General features: G+C 32.2%; 1 protein-coding gene across 3 annotated transcripts in view; it reads left to right on the plus strand.

Annotated features, from left to right (window-relative positions):
* LOC148283356 (uncharacterized) overlaps window positions 1–18,454 on the plus strand; it is a 101,998-nt gene that overhangs the window by 15,183 nt on the left and 68,361 nt on the right. The window contains exons 4-6 of one of the 3 annotated variants that reach the window (XM_088223640.1): window positions 7,028–7,309; window positions 12,814–13,083; window positions 14,585–14,752. In XM_088223640.1, coding sequence (XP_088079766.1) covers window positions 7,028–7,309; window positions 12,814–13,083; window positions 14,585–14,752 — 720 coding nt within the window. Of the gene's footprint in view, window positions 1–4,514; window positions 4,664–7,027; window positions 7,310–12,813; window positions 13,084–14,584; window positions 14,753–18,454 lie in introns of all 3 variants that reach the window. The other 2 variants (XM_088223641.1, XM_088223642.1) reach the window with 2 other exon arrangements.

Here is an 18,454-nt window from a genome sequence, read left to right on the forward strand (position 1 = left end):
CTATTAATGTTTTTTTTACAAATATAATAAAGTAGAACATATAACAGAGAAAACACAAGAGATGAAAAGCAATGCAAGAAGGTTGGGGATTATGAAATAAAAGGAAAGGAGAGTAAATTGATTGTCACTAATGAAAGCAGGAAGTTCAGTGCTACGGGAAATCAGATATAAAAATTGTTTTCTCACACGCGGTAAAAATTAATAAAATTGATTTCAATAAAAATGAACTACTTTGAACTACGTCACATTTTTTACGAATCAACCGATGATAGAGCGTTGTGTTAAATTTCCGGTTTCCGAGAAACAAACTCACAAATCAGCAGCACCCACCGACGAGAAATTGTGACGTCACGGGCGAAACAATTTCAAAGTATCAAAACATTATAAAATCATAGCGCTGATAATACGATACACAAAAAAAATGTGGCTTCGTTTTTTTTATTAATATTTTTTCCATTATAAACTATGATTAATTAAAAAAACAATTACAATACGCGTTACTCGGGGAATCTTCACGTGTCTAAGTTTCGCTCAACAAAGTTCGGCAGTAGAAAATATAAAGAAAATATTTGCCATTCCGAATATAATCAAGTGCCCGATGGGCTAAAACATACTCAAAGGCTAAAACACGAAAAATTGAATAAAAAATCCAGAAGTGTCGCAATTAAAAAATATTTCTTAAATCTTTTTGATGGTAATAATTATTAATGTAATTTATATAGATGGTGTTTTATGTTTCTTATACAATAATGTTTTCTTTCTATTTCGGATGTATTAATTTGTATGATATTATGTATTGTCAAAAAAATGTTTTTTCTTACGTACGGTCCCAAATGAGTTTCTTTAATTACTCCTGGGAGCATAATATGTACTTTTTCTATTATATCTCACTACTCGTGCCGAGGACACAACAATATTCTTTTTTTAAATAATTTTATATTTGAGAATAAACAAAGAAGACTTAATAAACAGAGATAATTTAAAAAAATGTTTAGACAGTTTTAAACACTACGTATTTATGTTTGATCGTTATTAACGCGGGTGTAATATATCCGATGATGATGACTTTGAAGGGGATAATATGAATATTGAGGAATACATCTAGGATTTAAAATGTACAAAGTCCGTGTATTTTTTTTTATCAAACTGTTTACTAAATCATGAATAGTCTCGTGTGGCTTTGAACCAAATTTTCACCATTTATATAACTTCACATAAAAATTCTCCTTCGTCTGCAATATTTCTTGTTAATATACTACGCTAGTGACAATTCCACGGGTCTTTCTAATGATTACTATTCCAAGTCACGTATGCGAGACGTATGCGGAAAATTCCAAATACGGGGGAGGCGTTCAATTTTTTTATTTATAAATCATATAACACAAAGTATTTTACAAGTATAATACGTTGAATTACATTCCCAGGAGTTACAACAACTCAATTCGGGACATATATAATAATGGTTATTCAACATATACATGGATAAATGTATGAAAGAATTAAAAAGTATGGATGTGGGAGCGAAAATGAGTAATCTAACTGTCAGTTGCCTTCTGTACGCCGATGACGCAGTCCTCCTAGCTGACAGCGAAGAGGAACTGCAATCCTTGGTTACAAAGGTTTACGAAGTGTGCAAGGAGAGTGATTTGCTAATGAATGTGCAAAAGTCGAACGTCATGGTCTTTGAAAGAAATGTAACTATGACTGAATGTAAGATTGTAGTAAATGGAGATAGTTTGAAACAGGTCGGAGAATTTATATATCTGGGTAGTATGTTTACTAGAGATGGAAATATGGACAAGGATATTGAAAGGAGGGTTAGTGCCGGTAACAGAGTTAATGATGCCTTAAAGTCTGTCGTAGCAAATAAGTGTCTATCGCAAGAGGCTAAATTAGCAGTTCATAATGGATTTCTGGTACCAACCCTAATGTATGGAAGCGAAGCATGGAGTTGGAAAAAAAGGGACGAAAGTAGACTGAATGCTGTTGAAATGCGATCCCTCAGGCGAATGTGCGGAAAAACAATGTATGATAGGTGCCCTAATGTCGAAATTAGAGCAGAATGCAAGGCTGAGTTAAGCATTATCGACAAAATTAAGAAAGGTCTTTTGCGATGGTTCGGTCATGTGGAGCGAATGAATGATGAAAGAACGGCTAAAAAGATTTATGATGCGAATGTGTCTGGTTGTAGAAGTCGAGGAAGGCCGAGAAAGACATGGCATGATCAAGTACAACAAATTCTTGAAAGTGGTCATGTGAAAAGTCGGAATAATCGACGGGCGTGCATGAGAAGATGTATGAATGTGAAGGAAGCAAAGGAAGTGTGCCAGGAGAGAGTGGTGTGGCGTTCTATCCTCTCTGCCTACCTCTCCGGGGAAATGGCGTGATGGTTAGTTAGTTAGTTAGTTATAATATTAGCATTTAGAAAATAACACATATTGAGAACAACAAAGAAACAAAGCAAGCTTAGCACCTTTATAACTAAATATAGCACAATATATACGCCTAAAACCTTTTCTTACACAAGCAGAATAAATATGTATAAAAAAACTCCTTTAAGATTTAAAAAAAGTAGTGAATCTACTAAGGGAGGTAAGGTCATTAACATCACATGCCATGCAGATAATGCTGCCATAGTGATGATGATATCTAGAGAGCTTTCAAAAATATACGCTGCAAAGCTGTAAAAGAATAAGCAATGAGGTTTATTCATTATATACGCCCAGAGGGCTTTTACATGGCGGGTACTTTCAAGCGTTTCGTGGTATAATCAGTCAATAATAAGGTGTTTATCCAATAAACAGAACATTATGTTTTTAAGAAATACATAAAATTCAAATAAAATACTACATAAAAAAGATAGGCACATAATTAAATGTGTTAAAAAAATTATAAACGTTTTTGGCAAAAAAATAAAGTTTGCGGAAGGTAGACTTAAGTGTAGGTTAGCAAAATAGTGGTTTTGACAGCATTTGAATAAAGTACGCTATTTTTATTTTATCACCGTAAGAATTTTTAACGTCGGCCTCGTAGTGTAATGGTCAGCGCGTTAGCCTGCCATGCGAGAGGTCTCGGGTTCGATTCCCAACATGGTTGACATGAGTATTTATTTACAGGAGTGGTTTCACACTAGAATATTTCATGGTCCCTGGACTGGTAACTTAAGCGCAAGGCTGATCGTCTTACTTTCATGTAACAAAAATGATCAAGATACGCTGCAATCGGTGTACCAATGCAGTGCCCTATGCGCCATTGGGTGCGGACAGGGAATGATGATGAAGAATTTTTAATCTAAAAACTGACAATAGAAAACGAAACATACCAATTTTTCCATATTCGTTTACGAGCCGGTGTAGTCTGACGATTGGAGAATTTGCAAAATGTCTACTAGACGCCAACAACAAAGGTAGACTGCAATCTTTTACATATATTTGATACTTTGATACTTATCAGTCCCGTTAAGAGGTTGAAAATAATACAAAAAAAATGATACAAGATATTTATTTATTTATTCAGGCTTTTACATTAATGTTTATCCACTTATAAAGGGTGATTTTTAGGGAGTAATTTTTTCAATATGTTCACACTGTGAAAGTAATTGGGCAGCTGAGAGCAGTTTTGTTTTCAGCATTGTTTGCCATTTCATTATGAAAATATTCCTACCCCAAAAGTGTTTACAAATTGCGGAAATTTATTTCCTAAACAGTGTTTAGTCAATCCACTGTTTTACCCTAAAATTTTGTTGGGCGATGAGGGTCATTGCTGCCTTGGTGTATTTGTGAATAAGAACAATAAATTGTCTAATCCAGAGGCGGTCTATCAGCTATCGATCATCAGCTACTATCACCAGAAAAATGCTAAGATTTTATGTCGGAGGCGTTATCGGTCCGATCTTCTTTAAAAATAAAGAAGGCTGAAATGGACATCTATGGAAACCGCTACAGAGTGATGCTCATAGAATTTTTGTTGCCAAAATGATTTGCACGCGAAACCATCAACTTTATTTATGACGGCGTTATATCGAGAAATGGTGGACTGGCCTCTAAGATCGTGCAAGTTGATGAATCTAGACTTTTTCGCTGGGGTATTTGAAGTCGTTAGTCTACTCGGAAAAGCCGAAAACGACTCCTGTCTTGAAAGTCAACATCGAGCCTACTATGCATGGCATATAGCCACAAATGTTCAATAAAAAAGTGGTAGAAAATCGGAGCTTCAGTTCATAAAACAATCAAGAGCCGGAAATATTTTTTTATCATTAGTGGCAAAGAATTATCTACTAAATTAAACAATAATTGGCTTTTTTCCTTAAGTTTTGTGTTATATTCCTATTTTTAATTTATAAGCTCCTAAAAACACTTCCTTTAAAATATCAAAAAATACTATGCGAATACATTTTTTACAAAAGTAATTAGACAGCAAGAGGAAAGTTAAATATAAACCAAAACCGCCACACCAAAAATTGTTAGTAACATGGATATTTTTGATGTTTTTAAAAACGTCAGGTAACTTTTTAGGTTCGTCCCCAGTTCTCCAAGAAATAGCGAGTCTCCAAGCGAAGTCTTTAAAGAATAGATTGCTGGATTTCGAATCTAGATCTCTGCATCTGTCTTTGAAAAATCAGAAGGAAGCGATAGCATTAGAACTTCCAGTACTTAATAGACGAGTGGGTTTATTACTTTATACTGTTCGCGTGTTCTCTAAACTAACAAAAAATAACCAATTTAATCCAAAATCGTGAATTGTTAATAACAAATAACATATTCATTTCATAATTAATTGACATAAAATGACTCCAAATCTTATTCATCAAATTTTTATAATCACCGCTTAAATCAATTCATTACTCATAGCATACTAACATGAAATGGTTACAAAGATTTTGGCAAAAAACTAGGCTCAACGTTGGTTGAAATAAATGAATAAATGCCAAATATGGCAAAATAACAAAACTGCGTATATTGTATATATCCTAGGTTTCATAACCGTTGAGTTTAATGGCCGTCGCATAAATTAATCAAAAATAAATTAAATCTAAAGTACGTTGATTAATTCAAGTATATTAGGTAGTGACGAAAATAAGAATAGAAAATTTAAGCAACATGATTACAAAATTGGCATTTAAAAATATTCGTGCATACGTAATTATTGCCAATCATACTGAAACTAAATTGTGAACATTATATTATATTTAAAAAGCCCAGCAGTACAAAATACGTCAGGGGAAAAAAATTAACACTGTACAGTATTCCTCCAAACAGAGGAAGGATCTTAGTGAGCAGAACTATTGAATTTGACTTGTAGAGTATTCAATCTTTTTATTTACTCGTATGTGGTTTTGCTCGTAAAAAAATCGTTGATTTAAAAAAAACAACTGAATTGTAATTAGCGAGAAGATTAAAAACAATTCTCTCAATTAGTTTAGTCGGAAATTAATTGATTAAATAAAACACTTTGTTATGAGACCACTTGATTTTTTTTGAAGCCCTAGAATATGGTTTCAGGAAGCAGAGATCTTGCCATCTACAGGTGTAGTTGGTTAACATATAACTACAATTGTAGATATAAAGATCTGCGACTTTTGAAACTCCAAAGTAGTATTCCGAAATAAATTCAATTGGGTTCGTAACAATGTTTTATTATTGAATAAATTTCTTTCAATCGCTAGACTTTTCAAGGAGAGTATACAAAAACTGAAACTCTGATACTTTTGCATTCAAACACTAAAAGTAAATAAATTATACTTACTTACCTTTCAGAATATCTTTATCACTTGACATCGTAGTGGATAAATCGGTAATTTTATTAAGTATTTATAGCCTAAAAATAAATAATCAAACATTGGTAAGTTGTGCATTAATTTAAATATTACTGATGAAAAATCTATAGTTCGTTCTGCACAGCAAATAAATTAATGTTCTCGTTAGAAACGTTTTAAAGCTCATTGTCCTCGAAAAACGTATTTCCACCCTAAATAAAACACACGAATAAGCAGAAAAACGTATATTGAAAGACTCAATCAATGTCAAAACTGATTTTCTTCGCTTTTTATTAGATGTAATCACGATTAGACGTGGTTTAGAAATCTGTCGCTTGGGAAATTTGGCCAATTGTGGAACGCTGAAAGAAATAAGGGAAAAATGTGGAATATTCAATATTTTGCGAATAAAAATATATTATTTTATTCCTTCAGGCCCGTCACGGGTGGATCAATCGTTGACGGTAAACTGGCAATGTTCGCTTAAATTTTCCGTGCGAAAATTTGAGTTTCTTTGACGGTACCATAATATCATCAACGGTTGATGGTTTTATGGTTCAACCAGTACACGCTAATACGATTCGTTTGTAATCAGCGTTGTAGAGTCTAGTAATTGCCGGGGGAGTTATTCGATCGACTGCAGGGCTAAAACAACTCGGCCAAATTTCCCATCGATAGCACCTGAATGTTGAATGCACCCACGCTAGATATCTCTGTCACCCTCTGTCTCTATAGCATCCATCCCTGTCGGCGGTGTGGCGGGTAGCGGGTAGCGGGCTAGAGGTAGACGTAGTAGCGGCCAGCACCGACACCATCACAGGCACCACACACATACTGCGCCGCGTGTATCTCTGTTAGTGAGAAATTGTCCATTTCGCAACTAAAGACCGATTCTAGAACTTTACGGAAACTAGAACGCAGCACAATGTATCCGAATTCGATCAAAATGTGGTGCCCACGCACCCTGCGCCGCGTACCTCTGTTAGTGAGAAATTGTCCATTTTGCAACAAAAATCCGACTCTTCTGTGTTTGGCTCGGGACGCAAACTAGAGCGCAGTTCGAATCCGATCAAAATTTTGCGGCGAGGAGGGGAGGAAGCGGAGGGGAGGCGCAGTAAATGATGCGGATGGACAATGTCAAACTAACAAAGAGTTAGTTTGGCGAAAGAAATGTCCGCGCGGGCGGGGAGGGGTGGCGGCGCGGGGGGGTCTTTCTTTCGTCAAACTAATCGTCGTGTGCGGCCGCGCCCCTTACCCTTGTGTGGCCCGCAGGAGTTGAGGGCCACGGACGAGGCTCTGCGCGCGCTGCAGCTGCAGCTGGAGAAGGCGCTGGCGGGCGAAGTTCGCGCGCCCCCGCCGTCGGGCACGCTGACCGCCATCTTGGAGACCAAGGACGCGCGCATCGCCAACCTGGAGCGCGAGGTGTTGCTGCTCGAGGGCGAGGTGCGGCGCCTCGCCTCCCCGCTCCTCCACACCCCCGCGCCGACCTTCTTCTCCTCCTCCCCCGCGCTCCAGGACTTCTACCCCAAACACGACGGTAGCCTTAAGCGACAAGTAAGTTTCCTACTCAACAATGTGCAGGTGAAGAAAGATGGCCAGATGAGTGTTATCATGTGAACTGCGCTTCCCTCTCTCGTCTCCGCTCTCCCTTGTCTCTGCCCTCTGCTATCTGCTTCACTCCTCTAAGTGACAATAACGATTCATCACGCCATGACGTGTGTTCCGAGATCTTCCCGAACCGATTTCTCTTGTTCTAAGGTTATTGTAATCTACAATCTGTTTGCCTAGTTTTCAGTGACCATTGTCACGCGCACATCATCATAAACTCCTTTCTAATCTGATGATTCCGCGTTCAATTCCATTTCTAAACATAGTTTCACTATGCAATTGTCAGTATTCTGAATACTCTTTTTTGATCAAGACTTACGCTTGGGTTTGATTTTTTGTTTAAACTTATCTATTGTCAAATATATTATATAATATCATTAACTCTTTTCTAATCTGATGATTCCGTGTTTAATTTTGTCCATTATATGATTCCATGCTTAAGGCATATGTATTGTGAGTTATCTCTTTTGTCATTCGTGTCTTATAAAATCTTTTACGTAGTTTTGTGACTATTGTCATACATATACATGTACATACATATCAGCCCATTTGATTTGAGGATTCTGAATACAAATCCATTTCTAAACATTAATTTGATTTATTTTATGCTGCTCAGAATTGGGAACATTCTTTAAAATCAGCCATACTTGCATTTGGAACTTTACATTTTTTTCGCCAAAGGTTTTTGAATGAATTGGTGTAAAAAAAACCTTTTTTAATCTTATATTCACCAGATTAGATTGAATTAATCCCAAAATATGAATTATGCATATCACAAAAATAATTATATCTAATGAATCAAGAAAATTATCAAACTTTTTGAATGCCTGAAACAAACTTTTTGTATTTTAGAATCTAGAAATTTCAATATTATATATAGTCAATACTACCAAAACGATTTGAACAGAATCTGTTATATTTTCTGTTATTATTTTTTTATCGTTTTGTGTCCGAGTATAAACCGTTCCGTGAATCATTCGATCAACTCGATACTAAAGCTTTATAGTAAAAAAAACTGTCACGGAATTTTATGATCAAAACAAAAGATATTTGGCAATAATTAAAACACTTACTAATACATTATACAGCTTAAGACCAAATCTTAAAAACATTTCGTATTAATTAAAAAAGATACGGATTGTACCGTAAATATTAATACTCTTTATGTCCCTTTTAGATTAAAAAATATACGAATTTTAAATGGTTGTTAAGAATAACGTCTAAATTGTAATTTAAACTTAAAATCGCATTTGACAATAAAGCCATATCTTAGTAAGTACCTTTGAATGTGCGAAATCGAGTCAATTTAATATTTAATTAAAACATATTAATTATTGTACTATACATGTGATAATTTCAGGGATTAAAAACGTACAAGAGTCCCAATTTAATCTAAATTGTTTCATTATTACATTTTTAAAACAGACATGGCCAACAAATATAACAAAGCTTGTTATAAGCTTATAAAATTTCCTCCATGACGCTTTAAAATATTTATTATTATTATTTTTAATTCGATTATAATTTCGGTTTGATCCAGGCATTTTATTTCAAGTTTAACGTCGTTTTTGGTCCCTGGTTTTAATTAAAAATAATGATTTTAATGAAGTGTAACACTTGTTCAATTTTTTATGTTTAATTTTATTATTTTTAAAAGTTTATATAACTTGAAAAAATTACTCTGAATTATACACATGGGTGATGATGATAAAACGCCGATAATTGTCCGTAACCTTTAATCTATCAAAAAAGTCTAAAGATTAAAACTTTAAACACGTTGTAAAAAAAGCTCTTCTTCTAAATCTAAATGCTCTCAAACTGTAAAATAAATGTTATCATTATGATTTTAAGGGCCAATCTTAGCAATAAAAAACAGTCTTCATCAATTTCTATAGAACGAATGTTTGGAAATTATTTAACTTTTTAATGTGAAATTGAGAAAATACTATGAGACTTATTATATTTTTTTGAATTTTAAAACGTAGTTAAACAGAAAATATATTTTAAAAATATAAAATCTTTTTATCAAAGAAACCATATTTTGAATTACACCATACCAAAAGTTTATTTTAAATATTAAGTATGCACTATAAAAATTTAATAAATATTTAAAATGGCTTAGATAATTGAATTTAACGGATATTTAAGTCTTATGAATTGCTTATTTAAGAACTTAAATATTTTAAGTAGATCATTTTATCTTTACTTATACATTTTAAATAATATATTTTGTGATAGATAAATATAGTAAGGTATATTTTATATAGAAATTTTATTTTTTTTAATTTTAAATAAGTTTGGTAAATAATCTAGTTTTTCTCATAAAAAAATGTTTATAAAATATTAAATAATATTTTTTTAAACCCAAAGAATCTTTTAAAGTAAAAATTTAGTATTATAATTAAATAAAAATAAATACAATAATTAATTTTAATACGTTGACGCTTTAAGTAGATAGAACTATTTTTCTTGATAACATAGGGGAGTATTTTTAGAAAGACAATTTTTTCCATTAAGATACTTATTTTTGGGTGTATACCAGTCTATTAATTTATTTTCATTTATAAAACGTAGGTTTAATATATATATTTCATAGTATTCTTGGTACGCATTTCAATCATAATCGAATTAAGACAGTTGTATATTTTAATATAAATATTTATCATAAATTAAGTAGAAAATAAAATTTAGAGACCAAAGAAGGGTTAAAAGTAGAAAGTCAAAGACTTTTAATTTAATAGCGACTTAATAATAGTGAAAAAGTCAATTAATAAAAACGTGTTTTAATATTTTTAGTAAATATTATTGAACGAAAATGTTTCATTTTTGAAGATAGCGGAAATTTCGACAGCTTTTTAGATAGATCATGTGTTCAACACCAAATTGTGTTTTAAGTGTCCACTTTAATACGTGTTAGATTTAATGTACTTTAAATAATGATTAGGAAAGGAATCTTCATGTATCTAGTTTTAACTTATAAATGGAGAGGTAATATTTCTGTACCTAGTTTCGAACAATTGATGGAAAGGTCATCTTTCTGTATCTAGTTTCAATAATGATTGGAGATGTCATATTTCTGTATCTATTATAGTTTAAGACAATTAATGCAAGGGTCATATTTCTGTATCTAGTTTCAGACACTTAATGGATACGTTATCTTTCTGTTTCTAATTTCAAATAATTATTGGAGAAGTCATCTTTCTATATCTACTTAAAAACAATTAATGGAGAGGTCATCTTTCTGTTTCTAGTTTCAAACAATATGTGGAGAGATCATCAGCTTTCTGTATCTAGTTTGAAATAATGAATGGGAAGGTCATCTTTCTGTATGTTTTAAGCAATGGATAGGTAAACTTTCTGTATCTAGTCTCAATCAATAAATGGAGAGATCATCTTCCTATCTCTAGTTTTAATTACTTATTAATATTAAGTAATCATTCATGTTCACTACATCATGGTCATCTCGTCATCTTTCATCACTTTCATCACTGCATATATTCTACTACCATTAATATATTTATTGATTTGTGAGGCCAAAATCACTATCATTTTATGCTTTCATTAATGATAATATTATACTATTTTTTTTAACATCAAAATAATACAATTTTTTACGATAATAATATAAGCCCGATTTTGTAATCAAAATATATGTTTTTTTTGTTATATCAAGTTTTTGTAAAGAATGATATTCGGAATTTTTTAATTCCGTAATATATTGTAGGTACTTCTGTTTCTTAAAAAAAATATATTCCTGAAAAAGGTAATGTATATATATAAAGTTATATTTAGTAATGCCATATTTATTTTTTGTTTTTTAAAAACATTTTTTGCAAAAACTTGATTTATGCATGTATTTCTCAGTTTCGATGTAGTTTTTTTTGTTTTAAACTTAAACAATTTTATGTTTTCAATTTGTACTAGTTAAACTAAAGCAAAGTTATTTTAATTAAATTTAAAAACATATTTTTCCTTTAAGCATTTTTAGTACAAAATAACACAAAAAAAAACAAATATTATAAATTAAACTATGTAAATTGCTCAGTACAAATTTCATTAAAAACACTTTTTTGGCTTAACTGGTACGAATTTCAAACTATTTTTACATATTTAGTAAGTTATTTCAAATAATTACATCTTTTGGACGCTTAGTATAAGATATAAAATATATCAGTAAATGCTGCTAAATATTGACATATTTTGACACATATCATTACTAACAATTTTTTCAATTTGTTTTTGCTAGCAAACATTTATCTGGATGCAAAAATACTTGAAACTGTATTATTTCGTAATAAAATTATTATTAGATTAAAAAGTATTAAGTACAATTTCAAGTATTGTTATTTTTGTAGGTATTGTATGAGATTTTGCATCTTTTATTTCAATTAAGGGGGTGTCGAGTTTTTAACTTTAAACTTTAAAAAAATATTACGCTCAAATAAATCCGTAATTGATATTATGTGTCTTTATTAAAATTAACAGTAGTAAAACAAATATCCATCTAAAGGGAAAAACCTTTTTCAAACCAATAATCAGTAATTAAAATTTAAAATTTGGAAAGGTTGTGTTAATATTTTGAAAAGAAAAGTATTTTCGAAAGTCTTCTATTTTAAGGCGCTATTCAACAAATTTATTATGGTAAATTTTTATATAAAAATATATTGAGCATGCTACTTTTGTTAATGACGATGTCCCAGTAGGACCAACCACATAAAATTCACCCTGTGCCCGACCCATTTTTGTGAAATTTCATGCTTTGTGAAGGGTTTCTTAAAAGTGTCATAATTATGAAAATACTGGGTCACTTGAAACTTTTCATATTTATTTTAAACAATTTCAAAGTCATTTTTGTATGATAGTTTTGCCAACATTGGCCCTTATGGAGAGCCACATTGCAATGTTCGCACATATACAGAGTCTCACTCCTTTTATTGTGCTTTGTATCCCGGAGCCTTGTAAACACGTGATCACAATAACCACGCGTTGTGTCCCGGTCCCGTGTTTTCACGTGGCTTACCAGGAGCGAAAAAGTACTAATAAAAGTCACTAGATGTCAATAAAATGCACTTTTTTAGACAGCTGGTAAACCACGTGAAAACACGGGACCGGGACACACTGCGTGATTATATAATCACGGCTCCGGGATACAATGTGTTAAGCATTTTAATCTCAAATAAACATTTCATCAATAACATTTAAAACAGCCTTTGAAACGTTTAAGTATTTCAATTTCGTTATTTAAATTAAATTAATTTTAAAAATTTAACCAAAACAAAAGCGACAGCGTCGTGCACTTAGATCATTATAATACCTAGTATTTCAAAAAATCGTTAAAAATGTACATGCTCAGAATATTGTTGAAAAGTGTTTTCAAATAGCAAGTTTTCCGAAAATCGCAGCCGTTAAGGATTCATTATTTGGTTTGAATGGGAAAATGATTGTTCAAGACTCGACAATCCCTCAGTGCCGCCAATACGCCGATACTAAACAGAAACCCCTTACCCCTAACGAACTTGCACGCATCCTGGGAAATGGCGTGGTGCGGACAGCTGGACGAGTTCCGTGTGGAGATCCAGCGCAGGGACCAAGAGATCCTGGGCATGGCTGCCAAGATGAAGGCCTTGGACGAGCAGCATCAGGACTACCAGCGCCACATCGCCGTCCTCAAGGAGTCGCTCTGTGCCAAGGAGGAACACTACAATATGCTTCAGGCTGACGTAAGGCAGCTTCACCTAACCTGACCCTTTGATCTGGTCAAAATTGGCCTAACCATACCCATACTTTGTCCTTTCCGTAAATTTTATTGTTTCAACTTCCTACCTAGACAAAGCTTCCCAAACAACCCTTTTTATGTGAACCCGTTGCAGGCGAAGTGAACTGACTGACAAAATGGTCAGAATTTTGTATTCAAAGTTTAAACTGTGTGAGCTTTTTCCTACTTTTTTTACGAAACAGTTTTGATTATTTAAATTATTTTAAGATTATGGGCGCGCTTTAACCTTAGGTGTGGAAGTAGTTTAAGTACGAACACTTTATACCTACTTGTATGTCTCTTTTGTTGATATAACCTACGAATGCTTTGTATTGTCAGAAAGCTTGTTGTAGAGTGAAGAGTGACACCAAACCTGTCAGATATGAGAGACAGAACTCGCAATGGCAAGGTTACTAATAGTAGAGAGTCATTACATAGAGTTTGCCAACTTAAGTACCTATCTTACATTAATAACCATGGATATTTTGTACAGTAAAAACCTTTTTTAGATTATACTGATGACAGAGATTTAAAAAAATGCAATGTGTTTAATCCACCTTTAAAATGTCAGTTAGCTCATTTCAGCTCCAATAGGTTCTCATTATTATTCTACATCTGTCTATACTGGTCCCAACCTAATCTAACCATACTATTTTCGTTACTCTAAATTTGTCTAAATTAGTTTAACTTGACCTGACCACGCCATACACTTTCCTTTCTGGGAAACTAATTTGCTTAATTTGTAACCTGAACTAAGTTTTCCTTATTTCCTTGACCTGTTTGTATCATTGTATCTGAACGGGTCCAATTAACCATAACTATATAAAACCGAGTCTGATAAAACTTTTTGTGTTCTATCCTTTCTGAAAAATCTCATACCATGATCAACTTCTTCCTTATCTCTTCTAAACCCTTATTAGATCTGGTACAACTTGCCCTACCTACTGATAATACCATAGCCTATTCATGTTTTAAAAAATCTTCGTTTTATTTATCATCTGAACTGGTGCTTTAATTTACTATACAATTTGGAATAGTTTGAGTTTCATATTTTTGATTTTGCAGATTTAGGCTTGACTACAGAAACTTAGTTACAATTTTCATTACAGAATCATATTTTACGTAAAATCGTCAATACCGTTATGTTGAGATATTCGATTCAATTTATAAATAATCGATAATTTCTGATTAAGAGTGCAAGCACAAACTGGCGATGAAAAAATATAATTTAAAAAAATATCGTAGATGTATAATTTCACTATTGCAAACCAACGCATACTCACTGAATGTATAAGTTTCGAAATATATCAAGCATCGCATTATTTATACTATTGGCATTAGTAAAAATCACAAATCGCAATTCACTGACGCACTCCACTGACACTAAATAACACTTCAAAACTGATGCGTAGATTAAAAATATATAAATAAATTAATTTGCGGATACTAATGATGTTTCCCTACAGGTGGAAGAACTCCGAACAAGACTCGAAGAAAAAAACAGACTTATAGAGAAGAAAACGCAAACAGCCATGCAAGCAACGCAGGAGAGGAACCGCATAGGAAACGAGTTGACAGAGATAAAGGATCACATGGATATTAAAGATAGAAAAATTAATGTTCTGCAAAGAAAGGTAAAGTATGATATCATTTTCAATACATACATTTACATTCCATTAAAATATCTCGACTCATGTCAATGAGACCTATTGTTTAACAATAATGCATTTCTTGGAGCGATTTTTAAATCTCCGACGGTAAAATACCGATAAAAAAATGTAACTTGATTCCGCCATGAATGCTGTTTTTTTTTTAAACGGGTCTTATTGTTTCTTTCTTCGTTTGACCAAATCGAGCATTAAACAATAATATTTATCCACATTGACTGTTCCTAGTTTAATATTTACTCATTTACATCAAGGTGAACATGGTTCCATTTTTGATTTATTATAATGAAGTGATCTAGAAGTCTGAGCGATGTAACATCCGCTTTTGATGATGCTTTTTTTTTTTTTATACGTCTCCACTCGTTTGCGAGTGATTTTGGCTCTTAGAAACAAGAATAAGAAATTTAAAGAATAAACGCTTCAGTGAACGACAAAAAAAACCCATACCCACGAAAATATATAATATAATGTGAGGTAGTTAAAATCAGTATGAAAGAGTTATGTGACAATAAAATATTATTACTGTATAAAGTAAACGTAAACATAAAATGACATTTTGGGCCAAAAGTAAAGAGGGACATTCAATTAGACTTATTAATTAAATTATGCAAATAATATTTAACAAATTCAAATATTTTTATTATTTGTCCTTAAGAATTTAGTCAGAAGTAAATAAGTATCCAAATCATTCTGGGCTAGTGAAAATTTTACGTTAAGAGGGAACGTATTACATTCTTCACATATATTTTGAAGGAATTCGCTTCTTTCGTAGAGGGGACAGTCAAAAAACAGATGATCTAATGTCTCATCGTCATTTTCACAAAGACACATTGCCGAAGTAAAGACACCTATTCTCGATAAATGCGAGGCAACGAGACAATGTCCTATTCTCATTCTTGATATTAAAGAGATGTTCAATTTTGAATTTGATGATGCTTAGAATACGAAATATAAAAGTTTTTGTAATTTGTCATTTGTTACGAAATGGAAGTTAAACATAGTGCCGTTGTATTATTTTTCAACATCTTGAAGATAAGATGATCAAAGTCTTTCATGCGAAAATGTTATTGTACAATGTATAGGCATCTGACAAAACATTTGACCACAAAGTATTCACAATGAGCTGGACTCGGCAATGCTTTGTTTTTGCTAGATTTGATTACATACTCGTATGTAAATTAAATGAACACAATGGAAATTTTAATATTAATTATTGTATTAAGCGTACTTGTTAATGATTGAATTCCAGAGCTTAAAATAATTCATTTTCAAGTTTTAAATTTAAGTAAGTACCTAGGTATTTTTTTATGTTTTAATTCCAAAACATGGAAAAATGAATTTTGAAATATAATATCATATTCAATTATTGTTGCAAATGTCAAACTCTGATCTTCCAACCAACAGGAATTGAATTTAGAAATGCGATTTTTAAAAATGTATTAAATGTCAGTTAGTATTATTTTATCGTTACTGAAAATCCATTAAAAAGACATAAATGGGTAGAAATTATTAAGAATTTAAGGAAAGAATAGGATTTGGATCCATAAAAAACTAATTTTGTTTTACAAACATTGAAAACCATTTTTTTATACTAAAAAATTACATTTTACCAATTTTTTTTGTACATGCGAATGCAACCCTGGCGATGGATAAAAAAAACATTTAAGCTCCTTACTTTGTTTTTACTCAATAAATTGAAGATTTTAATAGCTATAAATATGATCGAGGCAAAGATCTACATTTCGCAGAAAACCGCGCGTAAATCGGTCCAGTAGTTATTCAGTCATTCGAGGACACACATACAAACATGGTATCTTTTTTACTCTCATTTACATCTACCGGTTATTTTATTTGATCCATAAAGGAATCAAACTAGAAGTCTCATGCACTAAACTATGCTCACAAGCTAAGAGAAGAAAATCGCAAATACATTGTGAATCCATTTCATCATAGAAAAAAATAATTGCGTGCTTCAGACTCGACTTTTACGATGTAATAAATAAATACGGTAAAGGGTATTTTTTTTCCATTTAATGTGTCAAAAATAAGTGTTAAGCTTTAAACGATTAATTATTCGCTAAAATATATATAATCTGTGTCCAAGCGGATGACAAATGCAGTTTAGAGTGTGAAATAGAGTGCTATTGACTGTATGGCTGCTCAGGTAAAAATTTATAAAAAGAAAATAGAGTGGAGAAAAGTCCGCCTCGCAGTTTCGTGGCTAATGCTCTTGCCTACCAAGCTTGAAGTCCTCGGTCCGATTCCTGGGAGGGTCAACATGAAATATTTGTTAGTACGGTGGTTTTACACTCCAATTTTTTACTGTTCCTCGACTGGTTCCCGAAGCGTAATTTTTTTTTTTTTTTTTCTTTTTAAAATTCTAAACAATTTTTTTTAATTCCCGCCAAACTGCAAAAGCAGTTTTTTTGCAGGGATTTCTCTCTTTAAACATTTTTGTAACACAATATAATAATGTTTACATAAAATATTTTTAAAAAAAATCTTAAAAATATCAGTAAAATAAAAGTTTTAAAAAAATTAAATACAAGTAAATCAAGTCTTTTTTGATAACGAAATAAATGAAAAATAATAAACAAACACTTTTTTTGACACTGTTTTAAATTGTTTGGTTTCCCCATTTTTTTATATTTTTTTTTTTTTTACAGACTAAACTTAGAATTTAAGAAAAAGATTTTTAAACCCAATTTTACTTTTTTTTTTATTCACATCACTATTCTTTATTTCGTCCGGGAGTATCTTTACTATGCGAGGGAGTATATACGCCCTGGTCCTCTCTCCATACGCATTTATGGCTCTTCTTCCTATGAAATTTCCTCTCGCTTTTTGGCGCGTTTCATGCTTATGTGATAATTGCCTTACCTTCATGTAACACACGATCGATTAACACTGTATGTACTTTACCAATACAGTGCCTTATGTATCATTAGGCGTCGATTAGTGTTTGATGATTGATGATGAAAAATACATATTGTAGCTTTGATCAAATCAGTAGAACTTCAAGTCTTAGAACAGTTGTACTAATCTCCACAATCCAGTTAGCTGAAATCATGTCATCAATTGTCTCTTAGTTTTCAGTACTCAGCAAACAGTATTCTCCGTAGTACTGAACCGAATAAGTTTATTTTATTTGCTTTCACCGGGGTACTTTGGTAACGGAAGGGAAGTTTAAATTAAGTTTATGTCAAAGGCTAAACTTGAATTCTCGCATTAGTTCTGTGGGCGCTTAATTTCTACTTTAGGAAACCTAATTTTCGTTGAGTTAAAAACTAGCCGAGGTAATAAAAGTTAACCAATGATTATTGTTGAGAAAATATCCAACATTTACACTTTATTGTTACCGCATTCTTAAGGAATAACGTGGTCATAGCTTGAATATTGAATGGTCAGCAAAAAACTCATCACAATTGCATAGGATGGAGTCAACTCAATTGTTTTAAGAGTTGCCAATTACAAAAATAGTGACGAAAATATTTCGGTACAAAAAATATTATTTTATGAGATAAAAGCCCAAAATTAAAAAAAACGATTATTTACAAAAGTCAATTACGGTGTACTTCAGGGGTTTCAATTTATCACCTTTATTTATTAATAAGATTTTTTTGAGAAATTAGAGAAATTTGTAACCACTTGCCAATAACTCTAAATATC

The sequence above is a fragment of the Micrasema longulum genome, unplaced genomic scaffold (assembly GCF_059751315.1).
Source record: "Micrasema longulum isolate JH-2025_06_02 unplaced genomic scaffold, ASM5975131v1 h1tg000244l, whole genome shotgun sequence".
Lineage (NCBI taxonomy): Eukaryota > Metazoa > Arthropoda > Insecta > Trichoptera > Brachycentridae > Micrasema > Micrasema longulum.